The sequence below is a fragment of the Dermacentor variabilis genome, chromosome 8 (genome assembly GCF_050947875.1).
Source record: "Dermacentor variabilis isolate Ectoservices chromosome 8, ASM5094787v1, whole genome shotgun sequence".
Lineage (NCBI taxonomy): Eukaryota > Metazoa > Arthropoda > Arachnida > Ixodida > Ixodidae > Dermacentor > Dermacentor variabilis.
The window spans coordinates 150,084,986-150,104,716 of record NC_134575.1 but is presented as its reverse complement, the minus strand read 5'-3'; the positions used below and the strand labels follow the sequence as shown (position 1 = coordinate 150,104,716).

The window sequence follows — 19,731 nt, the reverse complement described above, 5'->3', positions numbered from 1 at the left end:
CTGAAATTATACTTAGAAAATATACCCGTCCAACTCTCCTTTTTCCGCAACGCTTCTGCGCTCCCCTTTGCAAAAATCATGCCAAACTAACTATCTCAACAGCTTACTATTCCATGAGAGACACTGAGCTCAGCGTCGAATTGATTTGCCTGCAGACGAGTGCAATCAAGGGCGCGCCGCACTGCGTTAACGCCGCAGTACGTGAAGGTACAGGCTCTGTAAAGGTCGGCAGGTCGTTACTAGCCTTGAAAGTGCTCACGGGCATGAAGCCATATATTTGTGTTTTCACAAACAGTTAATAAACGCAAGCGCTTACCAGTAACAGATGTTAGTTGTTCTTCAAGCGCTCCTATTTTCAACAAATTAATCTGGTGCAGTAAGAAACAAACTTTAGTGCGTTTCCAAATGTAAACATAAAAAAAAAAACGGCTGTCAAATAGAACAGCTTATGAAACTCGTAACATACAGGGGTGATCACGCTCATCTAGAGCCTCGAGCAGCGTACGGCAGAGCAAATGAAGTACAATTTAGCGTAGCTGTTTGACTAAGGACAAAGTGCTTGTGCCTGAATGGGTTTCACGTTTTTCCACTTGCGTTTCGAGTTGTTTCTTCATAACACGGTATCTCCCTTAAAATTTAGTTTTCCTTGCGCAGAGCTCGGTTAGACCGCTGTAGACAAGTGGGATCACCTCTGTACGCAATTCAGTGTCATGCAAATGTAGTACGAGCTTCGTAACCAGTTCCGCTGTCTCAGGTCGTTACCCCTGTCTTGAAGTACATTTTTTAAATGTACCTTAGCAGTGAACGCTCGCTACGGCACGGTTTGAGCACTGCGGCACACTGCCCATGCGATTACTATTCCCATTCTTCATGTTCGGTGTGTCCACGACTACCGCGAGAACGAACTGCCGAAGTGCGTTGCAGATTTCTATCACTGTGTGACTGCTTCGGAGGAGGGCCGCGTGGCGCCGCCAGCTTCGCTACAATGACCGAATATCACAATAACCAGCTCCGTACACAACACTCATCCTGAAGAAGGCGAAGAGGCTTCGATAGCTCCTGCCTATGCATCAACTACTGCATCGTGTATCATCCCCGATTCCAAGACGGTCCTACGTCCTCCCGCAGGGGCGTCTGCGTCAGCAGGCGTTTGGTGTGTTGCGACACCACGTACCCGAGCACGCGAGGGTTGGACCCTCCCGCGTGTAGCCGTGCGCGGCTTAGCCGTGTCCGGGGAAAGGGGGATCCTGGGGGTTGAGCCGATGCCGGGTGTTTGGACCTTTAAGGCCCCCCGGCGGAGGCAACACATCTCTTTGGCCTCTGCTTCACGTAGACGGCACCCCCGGACTGGCCCACCCGGGGGAAATCGGCAGTCGCCTTTTCCTGTCCTCTCCAATCTTCGTCTTTCTCTCTCGCCTTTCTCATCTTTCCTGTCTTCTCATCACTTCTCCTCACTTCCTAGTTTCCCGGCGGCAAGGGTTAACCTTTTGTAGCTAGCCAGCCTTGGTTATGCTGTATTTGGTTATAGCAGCGATGTACGGCTGGCGTTGGCAGGGTTTCTCTAGCAGGAACTCCTGTCACGTCCCCCTGTTGGGCTCCATGGTGGGTGGTCGGCATTGCGGCCGAAAACCCAACTGTACTTATGGAAAACGCTTTTCCTAAACTCCCTGATCGCCCTCAGAAACGAGGGCGCACCGAAGAGATCTTTCAGTTTTTCGGACGCCAAGTCCACAATTTTCCTCGTTTTCATGTGATCCACACAGAAAAACCAGCTAAACAAGTGCGAACAATCTCCCCTTTCCTTGTATCTAAGTGTCTTACCGAAGTTTTTGGTCCAGGATATAAGGTGTCGAGGATGGCTAGCGGTGACTTCCTCTTGGAGCTCCGCGACCTGAAACAATTTGAGAAACTGCCTAAACTAGTATCATTTGGGGAGACCCAAGTACTAGTAACCCCGCACCGCACGATGAATACCACCCGCGGCGTTGTTTCGGACGATGATTTGCTGCAGCTCACTGAGGCTGAACTCTTGGAGGGCTTCAGTGAACAAAATGTCATAAATGTCAAAAGAATCAAGATGAGGCGAGACGGCAAAGAAATTGCGACCAAACACCTTCAATTCAAGTGTCCTGCCCGAGTCAATCGAGGCCGGGTATATCAAGCTTCGTGTAAGACCGTATGTGCCAAATCCCTTGAGATGTTTCAAATGCCAACGTTTCGGCCACAGCTCGCAGAGCTGCCGAGGCCGCCAAACGTGCGAAATGCAGTGCCCTTGAACGCGCCACTGAAGCATGTAAGAACTCTCTACACTGTGTAAACTGTGATGGGGATCACGCCGCGTACTCGCGGTCGTGCCCCTCCTGGAAGAAGAAAAATGAAATTGTAACCATAAAAGTAAAAGAGAATATATCGTTCAAAGAGACACGAAGGCGGGTAGCATACCTGCCAAAGAAAAGCTTTGCCGAAGTGGCGCGTCAGGGGGCAGCGTCACAACGGCCTCCGGCGGCTGTCCGACCCACAAGCAGTGAGTCGGCAGTCACGCCATCTGCCCCCGCGGCGGTTGCAGCTAGCGCTGCTCCGTCAACCGAGGAGAAGGGACCATCGACCCCGAAGGTGGGCGCAGCCGAGGCTGCCTCAACCTCCCAGGTCCCTTCCAGCGCTGGCAACGGCCGGCGTAGCCAAATGCCTCAGGGAGCCCCATCGACCTCCGGGCTGGTGGGCGCAGGGGTCTTGCCCTCCAAAGCGGGGCTCCCCCTGAAAACTTCTTGCTCGCAAGAGCACGTGTCCGGCGCCTCACAAGAGGCAGTGGACACAACACCTATCCTCAAGGCGCACCAAGCGCCTAAAGAGCGGCGAGGCTCCCTCGAACGCTCCAGAAAGGGCAAAACTCCCGTTACAGGGCCTCGAAAGGGCTCTGTAATTTAATCACTGTAATGTCCATAATCACTACTGCCGTTTCTGTACACACAGCACCTATTAACTCCCAATATGGATACACAAATAATTCAATGGCACGTCAGAGGTCTTCTCAGAAACCTTGATGATGTGCAGGAACTTATACAAAAACACAATCCAAAAGTGCTGTGTTTACAGGAAACACTTAAAAAACAAACACTCAAACTTTCTTCTACAGTACCTAACTTTTCGCAAAGATCGCGATGATGCCGTCGCATCATCGGGCGGTGTTGCCATAGTCACTCATAGAAGTATAGCTTGTCAACATTTACAGCTACAAACGCCCCTTGAAGCAGTGGTGTTTCGAGCTGTCCTACTAAACAAACTCATCACCATTTGCTCGCTTTACATACCTGCGCATTACCAACTAAACAAACATGAATTTCAGTCCTTGAAAGATCAATTGCCAGAGCCTTGTGTTGTTCTTGGCGATCTCAATGCGCACAGCAGCCTGTGGGGAGACTCTCGTATCGATGCGCGAGGTCGTCTCGTTGAACAGTTCCTTTCTTCGTCCGGTGCGTGTCTGATGAATAAGAGGACACCCACATATTATTCTCTCGCAAACAGAACATTTTCTTCAATTGACCTCAGCCTAGTTTCCCCTTGTATACTACCTGAACTCGAATGGGAAGTTACCAACAATCCTTACGGGAGCGACCACTTCCCCATACTGCTAAAAACAAATAAAGAAAAAGAATGTCTACCACAGGCTCCTAGGTGGAAGATCGATACAGTCGACTGGGAGAAGTTCCGAAACTTAACTAGTATCTCATGGAATGACATGTCTTCTTTAGGAATTGATGCTGCTATGCAGTATCTCACAGCCTTCATTATAGATATTGCATCTAAATGCATATCAGAAGTAAATGGCTTGGCATGTAAACGGCGGGTCCCGTGGTGGAACGAAGATTGTAGGATCGCTCGTAAGAAACAAAACAAAGCGTGGGGGTTGCTACGCGCTTCTCCCACTGCAGAGAATCTAGTCAACTTTAAGCAAGTAAAATCCCAAGGCAGGAGAACCCGCCGACAGGCCAGAAGAGAAAGCTGGCAGAAGTATTTATCGAGCATTAACTCGTTTACAGACGAGGCCAAAGTCTGGAACAGGGTAAATAGAGTTAGAGGGCGACAAACATATTCACTCCCTCTGGTAAATACACAGGGCGAAACACTGCGAGATCAGGCAGACTCATTTGCGGAGCACTTTCAGAGCGTGTCAAGTTCAAACAATTATTCGCAATCTTTTCTCATATATAAACAAATAGAAGAACGTAAGCCATTAACAAGAAAAAGTCGAGAGAATGAGCCTTACAACCGTCCTTTCAGTATTGCCGAATTGAGAGCTGCCTTGCGCGCATGCAAGAGCACAGCACCAGGATCTGATAGAATCATGTACGAAATGCTGAAAAACTTACACAATGACACGCAAGTGACACTACTTACACTTTTCAACACTATCTGGGACGCAGGGTACCTTCCGACCGCATGGAAAGAAGCCATTGCGGTCCCTGTTTTAAAACAAGGCAAAGATCCTTCCTCAGTGGCAAGCTACCGCCCGATAGCCCTCACAAGTTGCATGTGTAAGGTATTTGAAAAAATGATAAATCGGCGACTGATCCATTTCCTTGAACAGAAAAAAATGCTTGATCCCTATCAGTGTGGCTTCCGAGAAGGGCGCTCCACAACCGACCATCTTGTACGTATTGAAGGAAATATCCGGGACGCATTTATACATAAACAGTTCTTCCTCTCGATATTTCTCGATATGGAAAAGGCGTATGACACAACGTGGCGTTACGGAATCTTAAGAGACCTGTCAGAAATGGGCATCCACGGTAATTTGCTTAATATAATAGAAAGCTATCTGTCAAATCGTACCTTCCGGGTAAAAGTCGGCAATGCACTCTCACGTCCTTTTACGCGAGAAACAGGTGTACCCCAAGGAGGCGTGCTCAGCTGCACGCTTTTTATCGTGAAGATGAACACGCTTCGTGCTTCATTACCACCCGCCATCTTTTACTCTGTCAACGTGGACGACATTCAAATAGCTTTCAAATCTTGTAACCTCGCAGTCTGCCAGAGACAGGTACAGCATGGCCTGAACAAAGTGTCAATGTGGGCAGACAGGAATGGATTTAAGATCAATCCTAACAAAAGCTCTTGTGTTCTTTTTACAAGAAAGAGAGGACTTATCCCAGATCCTTGCATAGAACTGCTTGGACAACAGATACCTGCAAACAAAGAACAGAAATTTCTAGGTGTCATACTTGACTACAGACTCACTTTCGTCCCCCACATTAAAAAATCTGAAAGAAAAATGCCTAAAAACAATGAACATAATTAAACTTCTATCCCAGACTACATGGGGTAGTGACAGGAAGTGCTTAATGACTATATAAAAGCCTCATTCGATCACGACTAGACTATGGCGCCGTGATTTATCACTCTGCCGCCCCGAGAGCACTAAAGATGCTCGACCCAGTCCACCATCTAGGAATCCGATTGGCCACTGGCGCTTTCAGAACGAGTCCCATACAAAGTTTATATGTAGAATCAAATGAGTGGTCACTTCATCTGCAGAGAACATACATCAGCCAAACATATTTTCTGAAAGTCCACTCAAATAATCAACATCCCTGTTTTAATACCATTAATGACATGACATACGCTACACTCTTTCGCAATCGTCCCTCCGTAAGACAGCCTTTCTCGCTGCGTGTGAGGGAGCTTAGTGAAGAAATGCACGTTCCACTCCTCGAGCTTCGCCTAATGCATCCAGCCAAGCTGCTACCTCCTTGGGAGTAGCATGCTCCAGAGATTGAAATCCAAATGCATTTCCGGGAACTCCAGCACAAATACTCCTGCACGCAGTTCTACACAGACGCATCAAAGTCACACGACGGGGTGTCCTATGCAGCCGTCGGTCCATCCTTCTCGGAATCCGACGTACTGCATCCGGAAACTAGTATCTTTACGGCTGAGGCCTACGCACTGCTGTCGGCCGTAAAGCATATAAATAAATCACAACTCCAGAAATCAATTATATTTACGGACTCCCTCAGTGTTGTCAAGGCCTTGATGTCTTTCTTTAATCACAAAAATCCAGTATTTATTGAACTCTACTCCGCACTATGTAAAGCATACATATCTAACCAACATGTGATTATATGCTGGGTGCCTGGACATAGGGGCATCGAGGGAAACGTTCTAGCCGACCAGATGGCCACATCAATTTCATTGCATGCAGTTAACCCTACTGCTTCGGTCCCTGTCACAGACCTGAAGCCTTTGCTAAGAAGGAAACTACGAAACCACTGGCAACGCATGTGGGACGAGGAAATAAATAATAAACTGCATGTAATAAAGCCACAATTAGGTTTCTGGCCTCCTGTAACAAAATCCCGCCGGACAGATGTCCTATTCTGCCGTCTAAGAATAGGACACACTTTTGGCACACATAACTTTTTACTCACGGGAGACGAGCCTCCAACCTGCGGTAGATGCGGGGAGAGGCTGACCGTCCTCCATGTCCTCCTGGAGTGTCGGGCAGCCGAATCTGAGAGAAGGAAACATTTTTCCCTTGCATACCGGCAGCACATCCCCCTACACCCCGTAATGCTACTCGGCCCAGAACCTTTATTTAACACCAACACAGTCCTAAGTTTTCTGAAAGATGTTGTCTTGCATGTTGTTAGCCCCACATGTTCGTAGCGGGTCCTCTCTTCAGAGGATGCCGCTGTGATAGCTCTTTCATACTGCACATGCCTCTAGGCCCTTGTGCTGCAAGAGCTCTGGCTAGGCAGCAGTGCTCCAAGTAATTTTACCATCCTATATTTTTCTATTTTGCATCATTCTCCTACGATTGATTTTAATGTTCATAGTATTCGTCATTAATCATCGCCATAATATTGTTACGTCCAAGCGCGTCAAAGGGACGCGGGGATCAAGAAGAGAGGGGAAGAGGAGAACGAAGACTGTGCAGCGGCCATTCCTGTTTTTAGTAGCCTGCCGTTCCTGCCCTCGCACGTCTAAATAAACCCCTTTTCCCCGTGCTTGTAACAAATTGGTGGAGGTGCGGGGTAAACCTCGTAATCACGGAGCCTACGCTGCTACAACTTCGCCGAAGCCGTCGACTTGCCGGACTTCCGCCACCCTCACCTGCCATGCCTGAATACGCCTGCCAGATTCCCGAAGGATCTGACGCGGCTTCAAGGCCAACACCTGGTGTTCCGTGGCAATACTACCGGGTGCCACTCACTTTCGGAGGAAAAGCCGGAGAAGATGTCGACGAGTGGCTCACGAACTACCGAAGGGTGAGCCGGTCTAACGGTTGGAACTCGACCGCACAGTTGTCCAATGTTGTGTTTTCCCTTACCGACACAGCGCTCGTCTGGTATGAGAATCACGAAGACACGCTCACTTCGTGGGAGCTTTTCGTCGAGGAGCTCAGAGCGTGTTTTGGAGACTCTAGCGCAAAAAAGAAACGCGCTGAACAGACGCTTTCGCAAAGAGCTCAGATTCCCGGCGAGACCTGTACGACTTATATCGAAGAAGTGCTGAAATTGTGTAAAATAGTCAACTCTCAGATGTCTGAAGATGACAAAGTGGGACATTTGTTGAAAGGAATAGCCGAAGACGTCTACAATTTTTTGATCGGCAAGGAAAGCTTGGACTCCGTGTCTGACGTCATTCGCCACTGCAGGACCTTTGAGACGTTGAAGATGCGACGGATAATACCGAAGTTTGGTCGCCTGGCTAATGTCACGACGGTGGCGAGTGTAGACCCGAGCTCGTGTGTTGACCTTCCATCCACTATACGGCAGATTGTTCGCGAAGAGTTGCTCCATCAGGAAGAGATGTACCGTTGCACACCCGGCATCACTGGCGCGTACTCACCACACGAGATGAGAAACACGGCCGTTTCGACCGCATGGCAACCCACGGTTCACTCAGCGACCATGGAGTATAGGTCTACCCCACAAACGAGAGGGACCATGAGCTATCAAGGTCATGACTACGGCCAACACCCACGCCGCACGCAGGCCTCCCGGCGGCCGATGCCTAGCCATGATGAATGTCACCCACCTGCTGTCTATGCAGTCGACAGTAACATGCGCGACTACATGGAAGAACATCGCAATTCGAGGCATCTGCCGGTGTGTTTCCAATGCGGTGTCGCGGGCCACATAGCGAGGTTTTGCAATCGTCGCCCAACAACGTGGAATGGTCGATCCGGATTTTCAACAAGGCCCACACCTCCTACGAGGACAACTCAACAGCCGTACACCACCTCTTGGTCAGCTGGCTTCCCTCCTGGCAACGATTACTGGCAGAGAAGCTTCAGGAGCCGCTCGCCGGCATCTGACAGGAGTTTGACGCCACCGCCAACTTCTCGTGCACCGCGTTTACGTCAATCGCCATCGCCAGTGCGCCGCTCCTCCTCGCCTTCACAACCGGAAAACTAGCTAGCGCGGCCGATGGGGGTGAGGTCGCTCGACACGTGCTATCGACAGAAATGCCCCCCGCAGTTGCTATGATTAAGAACAAAGTTCATGTACTTGTTGATGGTGTTCCTACAATGGCTTTAGTGGATACCGGAGCAACTGTATCCGTAATGAGTCTCGGTTTTAAAGGTCGGTTGGGGCGTAAAGTTGTATTTCGGTGGGACCAGGCTGCAACGTTTTGTGGAGTGAGCGGCGAGTCGTTGCGCCCTGTTTGTGTGTGCACTGCTGACGTATCCTTGGCTGGTGGAATTTTCGCGACGGAGTTTGTAGTTATTCCCCGATCGACGCACGAAGTGATTTTGGGCATCGACTTTTTGCGACAGTGTGGTGCGACCGTCGATTGTCGCACGGGGGAAGTTTGCGTCGATGGCCATGTTTCGTCCGGGCTCTTAGAGGAGACTTGCCGTCAAGGTGAACTTTGTGTGTCTGCAGATACTGTTGTGCCTGCGTCCACCTCTGTGTGCGTGCCGGTTGTGTGTCGCGGTGAAGTTCCAGACAGTTTTGATGCCTCCGTAGAGCCAATGCATCTTAATTGTATGAAGAAGAACGTTTTTGTCCCTCATTGTGTGGTATCCATCGGCAACGGGCGTGCTGGCTTGTGGACGGCCAACTGCTCGGCAGAACCCATCCTGCTTCCAGACGGCTTGAAACTCGCCTACTTTACAGAATACACGTCTTCGTCCGTAGCCGTACTAACAGATCGGCCGTGTGAACCTGCTGACCTTCGCCACGTCTCAGACAAAAAGCTTCTGTCTATGATAAACAAGTCACTCAGCACAAGGGAGCGCCATACCTTGGTGGATACGCTTTCTAAGCATCTGTCAGTGTTTGACTTTGCGCAGCCGGACAAAGCGTTCTCGATCCCCGAGTCACGAACACGCCATACTATCGATACGGGATCTGCGCGCCCGATCAGGCAAAAGCCTTATCGCGTGTCGCCTAACGAGCGGAAGATCATCGGGGAACAAGTGAATGACATGATGAAAAATGGAATAATACAAGAGTCCTCGAGTCCTTGGGCAGCTCCGGTCATACTTGTCAGAAAGAAAGACGGTAACTGGAGATTTTGCGTCGATTATCGAAGATTAAACGCCGTGACTAAGAAGGATGTCTACCCCCTGCCCCGGATTGATGATGCAATTGATTGCCTGCATTCGGCCTCTTATTTTTCTTCAGTGGACCTGCGCTCAGGATATTGGCAAATCCCGATACACCCGGCAGACAAGGAGAAAACAGCCTTCATAACCCCGGATGGATTATTCGAATTCAATGTGATGCCATTTGGGTTGTGCAACGCTCCAGCAACCTTTGAAAGGTTCATGGACACCATTCTACGTGGGTTAAAGTGGAACATCTGTATGTGCTATCTTGACGACGTTGTTATATTTGGGCGCACATTCAATGAGCACAATACGCGCCTGGATATTGTCCTCGACTGCATCAAAAACGCTGGCCTGGTTCTGAACTCCAAGAAATGTCACTTTGGTGACCGTCAAACACTTGTGCTGGGACATCTTGTTGACAAAGACGGTATCCGGCCTGATCCCCTCAAGACGGCAGCTGTCGAGGCATTCAGTGCACCGCAGTCAGTGAAGCAACTTCGTAGTTTTCTGGGTCTTTGCTCTTACTTTCGCCGATTTATTCCTGGTTTTGCTGACGTCGCTTATCCTCTGACAAATCTGCTACATAAAGACGCACGGTTTGAGTGGACACCCGAGTGCGATTCTGCATTTCGTCAGCTGAAGTTCCTGTTAACCTCCCGACCTATCCTTCGCCACTTTAATCCTACTGCGCCAACAGAAATCCACACAGATGCTAGTGGCGTTGGTCTGGGTGCCGTCTTGGTCCAACGCTATGACGACCGTCAGCACGTGATTGCTTATGCAAGTCGCTCATTAAGCAAACCTGAACGCAACTACACGGTGACAGAACAAGAATGCCTCGCTGTAATCTTTGCGGTTCAGCGATTTCGCTCGTACTTGTACGGACGCCCATTCCAAGTCGTCACAGACCACCATTCCCTGTGCTGGCTCGTGAACCTTCGCGACCCTTGTGGTCGCCTTGCGCGCTGGGCTTTGAGGTTGCAGGAATATAACTTCACTGTTTCCTACAAGAGTGGCCGAAAACACGCTGACGCAGACTGCCTTTCCCGTATGCCGCTTGCCACGACGGACTGCGATGCAGACGATTTTGATCATCTCGTCGCTTCTGTGACACCCGCTTTTCCAGATATCGATGCATTCAAAGCAGAACAACGGACAGACACTAAATTGGAGCCACTCTTTACTTCTGCCCATTCAAGTGCAACAAGCAGCTACTGTGTACGTGACGGGCTCCTGTACAAGAAGAACTACTCAAGCACGGGTGCACGCTTCCTTCTAGTGGTGCCGGAGCGTCTCCGGCCAGCAATCCTTCAGGCTATGCACGATGACCCTACCTCCGGTCACTTAGGCACTGTGCGCACACTTTATCGCATTCAAGAACGCTTTTACTGGCCCCGGATGCGACATTCGGTTGAGCTTTATGTCGCCAGCTGCATACAGTGCCAACGTCGGAAACGCCCAACCACTGCCCCATCTGGTCTCCTTCAACCTGTGCCGCCTTCCAGCTCACCCTTTCGGCAAGTTGGTATTGATCTGTTAGGCCCTTTTCCAAAGTCATCTAAGGGGAACCGCTGGATAATTGTCTGCGCCGACTATTTCACACGCTATTGCGAGACGGCGGCTATACCATCAGCAACTGCCACCGAAGTGTCGCTTTTCTTACTTCACGCTATTGTTCTACGACATGGACCGCCTGGTGTTATCATAAGCGACCGGGGACGTCAATTCACGGCGGATATCGTGGAAGAGCTTGTGCGTTTATGTAACTCGCACCTCCGGCACTCGACGCCGTATCATCCGCAAACGAACGGCCTCACTGAGCGCACTAATCGAACAATCACCAATATGCTTTCCATGTATGTTGCGTCCGATCACAAGAATTGGGATGAAGTTTTACCGTTTATCACTTACGCCTACAACACCGCCAAGCACGAGACAACCGGCTACAGCCCCTTTTTCCTTCTATATGCTCGGCCGCCCCAGTATACGCTCGACACTGTCCTCCCCTTTTACCACCACGAAAATCCTACGGTCGCCGATACGCTATGCCTCGCGGAAGAGGCTCGGCGACTTGCGCGTCTGCGGACTTTGGCATCACAAGAAAACTCCAAAGCCCGCTACGACGCACGACATCGGCCTGTTACATATCACCCTGGTGATCTCGTTTGGCTTTGGACTCCCACAAGGAAGCGCGGTTTGTGTCAAAAGCTGCTGGCAAACTACGATGGACCGTATGTAGTCATCGACAAAGTCAGCAAAGTGAACTATACTCTCGCGCGCCTCACGAACACTGGTAGACGTTCTGCTAGGACACAAGTCGCGCATGTCGCACGGTTGAAATCATGTACGCCACGACAAGCTAGTTGACTCGCCCAGGGGGCTTTGTCTGCGAGGGGAGGTATGTTACGTCCAAGCGCGTCAAAGGGACGCGGGGATCAAGAAGAGAGGGGAAGAGGAGAACGAAGACTGTGCAGCGGCCATTCCTGTTTTTAGTAGCCTGCCGTTCCTGCCCTCGCACGTCTAAATAAACCCCTTTTCCCCGTGCTTGTAACAATATTATAGCACGTAGATTTTACGCACTTTACAGCGACTATTTTTAGGCCACTTTACAGCCAAGTCACATCTTTCATAATACATCGTTAACACTACCACTTGTCATGGCGCTCTTTGGCCAAACCTGGCCCTTGCGCCATAAAACACTACACATCATCATCATCCTACGTGCGAGGGCTCATCACATCCCAAGCGCACCACATTCTCACCGGCACACCCCTCCCATTGCCGCAGCGTCCACCTGTTCTGGACCCGGAGCCACGCAGGTCTTACCGGAAACGAAGCTGCACACGGCGCTGCCTGAGCAAGCATCCACCGGGCATGTCACTCCTCTTCGGGACAGCAGTTTTCCGGATGGCCTGACCATATGCAAGCCCCTGATCGCAAGGCCGTGGCCTCTTGGCACAGCCAAGTGTGTGAGTGTATATTCACCTGTGGCGAGATCTTCACGTATTACTGTAAAGCCCGCTTCAAATTCCCCCCTCACGACAAGTCTCTCAACAAGCATCAATTGACCACGTGGCAGCTCTTACAGACGCGATCCTTTCCTACACCATCCCTTTATCATCACATCTACCTCGATGCCTTCACACAAAGCTGCAAAACATGCCACGTGCCATGCTCAGATCTTGCCACATTATCTGGGCATGCCCCACAGAACAACACCTCACCAAACACAGCACCAATCCTGCATTCCGAATCGTCATGCCCGAGCAATGGGAGACCATGCTCTTCAGCGAATGCCCAGAGGATCAACTCTGGATAGTCTGGCTGGCCGCCGCTTGAGGAAGGGAGGCTCTGATGGGGCTAGTCTCCCGGCCACCCGCTTCCCTCGACCCAGCAAGGACTCCAAATAAAGTTTTCTCCTTCTCTCGTTCTCTCAGCATGAAAAAAATTCTTTTCTGGCACGTTGCCTGGAGACAACACTCGTCAAAAAGGCTTAACCATTGCCTCAATATTGTTAGTCTTTGCCGCAATACTTTTGCTGATTGTGTCATTTCAATGGCCAATTGCTATGTGCTTTACTTACATTCTACTCTAAACTCTTACCCTATAGCCTAGTTAACACTTAAGAGGCACTTCTAAGCACCTCTTTTATTAGAATAACGAGCGCACTGCAGCACTAGTTAAAATTGCTGTTGAAGTTCCCTACAGCACGTATTCCTCCCTCTTGTTTGCCCAGGTTCCTACCTAGCACATATGACGACAGGAAGGTGTGCATGTATAAGCAGCCCTGTATGTATTTTAACCACTGTAATCTGAAGGTAGCATGAAGCTTTGGAGAATACGTTGCAGAAGAGCAGTTTGTCACTGTATAGGGTGACAAACTGGATTGTTCTCATGAATATACATCATAGCTTGCGGGGATGTTCGACTCTCACGCGTCCCCTGGTGTTGTTTTCCCCACATGACTCCCATTTTGCTGTAATCTGGCTTTGCCACACGGCATTGCGCCAGCAGCTGTTGGTGTGGTTGCAGCATATTACGATGTTGGTAATGCTACCTAACGCTGGGGTTACTGGTTACTCGAGCCTGACAAGTATTAGGGTCTTCCTCTTGGGCTTGGGGTCGGCGAGCAGCGCGAACCTTCCACGCGTATGCCAATCTATGCTTCGTGGGACCATCCTGACGTAGACTTAAGAGCACAACACCAGTATGGACGAACAGGATCGTTTGTGTAGTAAGCATGTGACGCCCCCAGGCATAATGTTCGTTCACAGCGAGGCTAGGTGGCCTGCTAAAGCTCGGCAGGCAACATTGGTCACTGCACCGCAATAAACACCGACGAGCACGGCTGCTCGCCGGTCAGTCGTCATTCAGCACCACCACGCTGCGGAGCGTCTGTTTATCGGAGGGTGCCCCGAGCCCTCCCTTGTTCACGAACCAAGGTGGATCGTGACACTGGCTACGAGGACCCACGGATCGTCCCACGCTGCCGCGAGCCGCGAAACATTGCCCCCCCCCCCCCGTTGCTGTCGCCATGCCGCTGTACAGAAGGCGCGAGCCGTTCGAGGGAGATGGGTCCGCCTGGCAAATTTACGAGGAGCAAGTCCACGTGTTCTTCCAGGCAAATAACACACCCGTGGCCAAACAGCGGGACATTTTCCTGGCCAGCTGCGGGACCCGCGTCTTCAGCCTCTTGCAGACTTGGCTGGCTTTACTTCTCAAGCCAGCCACGCCGCACGCTAAGACGCTGGGTGAGCTGCTTGCCATACTGCGCTCGCATTTTAACCCAGCACCGTCCATACTAATGGAGCGTTTCTGCTTCAACAACTGGAGCCGCCGGGAAGTAGAGACCCTCCGGCAATGCTACGAGGGTTAGCGAGTGCCTGCGCCTTTGGGGATCAGCTGGACTCGCTACTCCGGGACCGTTTTGTCTGCGGCATCAACAACACCGCCATGCAGACGCGACTGCTGGAGCTTCCCAACCCCTCGCTGGACGACGCCGTGAAGGCAGCGTTGGCAATGGAAGCTGCCGCCAAGGACGCCGGCGACATTTCCCGTGCGACTGGCTCACCGTCAGCGGAAGCGGCGGTGAACGATTTGGCGACAAAGTGCAGTACCTGCTGTCGCTGTGGTGATGCCCACTCCCCTTCACAGTGCCAGTTCTCTCAAGCACAATGCTTTACGTGCGGGAAAACTGGGCACCTGGCACGTGTATGCCGAAGGGGGAGAACGAACAGCAAGCAGCAGCCTGATTCAAGCCCAGGTACAACACAAGCCCGCGGCCAGGGTAACCGTCGCAAAGGTATGCGGCGGAGGCATGCAGCAGCAAGCTCAAGTTCTTCCTCGGCCAGGCTCAACGTCATGGCCGAGGACACGCCGATTTTCGACATGTGGGACACAGGCTTTGTACCGTTGTCTTTGCCGCCATACATGCTGACCGTCGAAATCTGCGGGCACCCCATTTTCATGGAGCTGTACACAGGGGCCAGCGTGTCTGTAATGGCCGGGAAGCTCTTCAAGCGTGCTTTCCCCGGCGTGTCCGTCGAGGCTTCGGGCGTGATGCTGCGCAGCTCCTCCGGGCAACTCTCCCAGGTTCAGGGTCAGGCACAGGTCAGCGTTCCTTTTGGCGACAGGGAGGCAACCCTTCCTCTTTACTTAACAAAGGGGTCGTCGCCGACGCTGCTGGGCCGAAATTGGATTCATGCACTGGGCATTCATCTGCCAGAGTACCCGGATGCCAGCCTGCATGTGGTGCAGAGCTGCCAAATCTGCCAGGAGCATCAGCGAGCCTCGCGTCATGTGAAAGGCACCCACTGGCCGTTCCCACAGAGACCCTAGGTCCCGCCTACATGTGGGTTTTGGGGGACCCTTCAAGGGCCATTACTTCCTGGTGCTTGTGGACGCCTTTTCGAAGTGGGTGGAGGTTCTACCTGTCACCACTCCATCAGCAGGCGCGACCATTGCAGCACTACGATAGGTCTTCGCCGCCCAGGGGTTGCCGGATGTCATCGTATCCGACAATGGTCCCGTTTTCGCCAGCACAAGGTACCTGGCCTGGCTGACAAAAAACGGAATCCGCCGGATGATGGTTCCGCCGTACCACCCTGTTTCAAATGGTGCAGCCGAGCGGGTGGTGCAAACCATCAAGACAAGCTCAAGAAGAGTCAGACTGGGGATTTCCGGACGCAGGTTGCCCGGATACTGTTTCAATACCGGACCACGCCCCACGATGTCATGGGCCGTGCCCACTGTGAGCTCGTGCTGGATCGGATGGTCAAGACACCCTTGGAAGTCTTGCATCCGGACCTCCGATCTGCAGTGTTCTTGAAGCAGCTGAAGCAGAAGCTGGCTGCTGACCAAGGGTGCCGTCCCGGGCCTTTGCCAGAGTCGGGAGCTCCAGTCTCCGCCAGGAACTTCCGTCCTGGCCCACCCTGGTCTGCCGGACAGGTGGTGTCTCCTGCCAGCGCCTCATCGCTGCTCGTCCGCATGCCAAAAGGGGCCATGTGGCACTGACACGCCGACCATGTCAGGCCTTGCCTCGGTACTTGGCCAGCACTTTCGACTGCCACTGAGTTCCAGCCCGCAAGAGGACTAGCGGCAGCACCAGTCGCTTCCGGCGGAGCACCACCTACCTCGGAGGCGGCAACCGTAGCCAGTGGTGCGGCACCCGTTGGACCGGTGTCGAGCTCGGCACCACTCACGAGCCCGACCACTACGGACCCTCCGGATGGAGCGAGGCTGGCCCACGCAGCACCTGGCGTTGCCACACCCGACCCATCAACACCGGTGCCCAGGCGGATTACTCGACGGCGGAGGCCACCGGACCGTTACTGGCCTTGATAGCAGGCACCGTCGACCCAGCTAGGGGTGAGACAGAGCCTCGTATTCAAAACATGGACCTTTGTTTTTTTCTTTAACAAGCAAACTGGGGGTAAGGGGGTGTAGCAAGCCTGTGACGCCCACAGGCGTAATGTTCGTTCGCCGCCAGGCTTGGTGGCCTGCTAGAGCTCGGCAGGCAACATTGGTCACCGCACCTCAATAAACACCGACGAGCACGGCTGCTCGCCGGTCAGTCATCGTTCAGCACCACCACGCTGCGGAGCGTCCGTCTATCGGAGGGTGCCTCGAGCCCTCCCTTGTTCACGAACCCTGGTGGATCGTGACAGTTTGATTGCGTTACTGTTTGCATGACTGTACGCGCGAACTAATAGCTGTTGGTGTGTGTGTGTGGGCGAACATATTCATTTACTATCCAGTCGCGGCAAGTCGAACTTGCTCGATTTGTCGCGCGCCCATCGGCATGTTCTATTGGTAGTAATTCGGCTGGCTATAGATTGGTGTATAAAAGGCACAATAAATGCCCTTGTGGTTGTCCGAATTACTGTGTTGCCATTCCTTTGTCCCAAAGGCATGTGTGAGACCCCACAAGCTTTAGACAGGTGATTTCTATTTTCATTCAAGATAGTTATTTGCGCATCTACTATATTTCTCCGATTTATAACGGGCCCTTGAATCTAAACCATAGGCAATCTTTGTGGGCTTAAAGCAAGACAATAAATGTGCACTTGAATGCAGTGTGCTGCCGGTTAAAAAAAATATAGCATGCACTCCACGTATATGATCCGAAAAAGACGTGCAGAATTTGCTTTCACAGATGAATTTTTTAAGGTACTTTGGTAATTAAATTGGCACGTCATCACCACTTGCACTTCATTAGCCACAGATACCAAGTACACAGGGCCAGTATTCTTTAGCTATCACTGTTAGAAATCATTTTCACGAGTCTCTACATTTGACTTGTCGAAATATGCATCCAGAAGTGTTCCTGGCACTGTGTGCGGAAAGCAAGCTTCGCACAGCACCAGAAATGCTGGGGCCTATTACGCTGGTGCAGCCAGTGTCGAGTTATGTGAAATCTCGTTAAAACAATAGTATCATCATCATCATTTACTGGCCCTTAAAGACCCCTGGAAGGGTCATTGCATAAGGGGGGGAACATACTGCCCAAGATCATAGTCGAGCACAAGGTGAACTGACAGCAACACAAAATTGTGCTGTCGCCATTTTATGAAGGCTATGATGCTACATCTGACTGCTTTGACAGTATGCTGTCGCCAACACTGCGAATGTGGTTTTGATTTCGTATCTGGTTGTAATGCGCAGGCAATATTCAGGCCCATTTTCTTGGAAGAAAGGTCGTCCTAGATTAGAAAAATACAGTAGTCTAGCCATTTTGAAATAAAAAATAGCACGTATCCGACACAGTTTGGGAATCAATGTTACGCGAATAATTTTTCATGCACCTGGCTTTCCAGCATTGTTTGGGTTTCTGCAAAGTGTTATCGGGTCGACCAACATGTTTGGGTAAATCAAATACAGTACTACTGTGTGTACTTGTATATAGGTAGAACACAACTATAGGTCGACCCTTAGATATTGAACTTGCCGAGAAATAAAAAAGAACAATTGAAATATAGGTCAGCTCATGTCTAAGAAAAAAAAATAATGGACAACTTTGAACACAACACACTTTATCTAACGTAAGGTTGGCTACTGAATCTCACTAGTCAATGCCACAAGCTGCATCCTTGTGGAAACTGCCAGAAAAATCGTCCTTGTCGGATACTTTTCAGGCATCCTCGGCAGCCCAAATGACATCTTCCTCAGTGCTGTTGAGTGTGTTCAATGTGCATGATTTTTTAAAGCCAGTCTGGATAATCTTCAGACTGGTCTTACAGTGGGTGCGACAGAGCAACTCTGTTAAATCGGCATTTTGCTAGCTCTGTCCTTGAATATACACCTCGTGCACCGCCTATAGAGGCGCCACTGAAAGCCACCTAGCGGACGCTTCCAACGGTACACGCGGGAGCAGTAGCAGACGACAACCCTTTGCAGCAAGGATGACTGAAGTTTGCGGCTGCGATTTCTCCTTTGTTCGTGTGCCAGGCTGCTTTTTCTACGGTGACAGCTGTAGGGAAGATGCTGACCTCTGTACGAGCGGGTATGAACACGATGTTACCGGTGTTTGGGACAACATGGTCCACATACGTGCAAGGTGTGTCCCGCTGACAAACGCCATGAACCCCATTTACACGACGTGGAGCTCATGTTGACTAGCCGATAAATGTTGAGTGATGCGATCTCTCGATGTTTTTTTTTTATTCTACCCTTGCCGCAATGCTGCTTCTGTACCTGAATAATAAGCACCCGTCGTTAGTGCAGACTTATATCAAACAAATCCACACGGTGCAATCTCTGCATGTGCCGTTGTTATTTTTCTGCCGATGAATACATGTGGCATCGCCGAATAACTGCAGTCGAAGTCGCCTCAAGAAGAGTAATTGCCAATTTATTGATGGAAACGCGTACACTAGCCAACGAATTCACCAAACACACGGGTTAATAAAAGCGCGTGTTAGTGCTGTACCACCGATGCAATTCTGCTGCATACGCCGACGAACTACAGTTTGTGCAATATTAAATTCCGCAACGGAGCTGCTTGGAAACGTACAAAGCTAAAGACTGACTAACTTTTCAGTACTTTTTATATTACTAGAGAGAGGTGCCACACGATATATTTAAAGGCAGAGCAGCGCCAGTCAAACTAGATGAGCGCTGGCGGCAAGCCCCCGTTTAGTGGTATGCAGCGTAAGTATAAGAAAGAATTCAGTTGAGTACAAAACTCACATGCAAGAAGGGACTACGTTGTGAAACAAACAAATCACTCGGCGTGTTAAGTTTGCTCAGGCAGCATCCAGGTGTGATGACTTCCCAAACAGGACGCGAACTTGTTCCAGTCCCAAACGGGACTGGAACAAAAATACCATATGCAGCAGCTATTAGCAATTCTCGCCCTGAACTACCTATTTTTTAATCAGATTTCCAAAAACGCAAACAATATCTAAGATGCCCTCGGGTGAAAAGAATAAACCTGTTAAAGAAGCACTTCCTTGGTATCATTCCGATAAGACAGAGCGTTATTTATACCCTTTACAAACAAGGCAGCGTGAAAATTTCACAGCTCAAAAGAATCGACAAGAGTTATGCATGCAGCAACTAGCAACAGTTAAAGATAGGCGAAGCCCCATAAAATAGATGTAGAAACATGAAGTGCGCGACAGCTGGTGCGAGGATTTACCGCGCCACATGAAACCAACAATTTCAGTTCTTGC

At 50.6% G+C, this 19,731-nt stretch overlaps 1 protein-coding gene across 9 annotated transcripts in view; it reads left to right on the top strand.

The window, feature by feature from the left end:
• Positions 1 to 19,731, top strand: part of LOC142590666 (uncharacterized) — a 224,496-nt gene that overhangs the window by 53,423 nt on the left and 151,342 nt on the right. For 3 of the 9 annotated variants that reach the window (XM_075703062.1, XM_075703061.1, XM_075703060.1), the window contains exon 5: positions 12,347 to 12,528. The exons of the other annotated variants lie outside the window; for them this stretch is intronic. In XM_075703062.1, the coding sequence (XP_075559177.1) occupies positions 12,347 to 12,528 (182 nt within the window). The remainder of the gene's footprint in view (positions 1 to 12,346; positions 12,529 to 19,731) is intronic. 9 annotated transcript variants of the gene reach the window in all.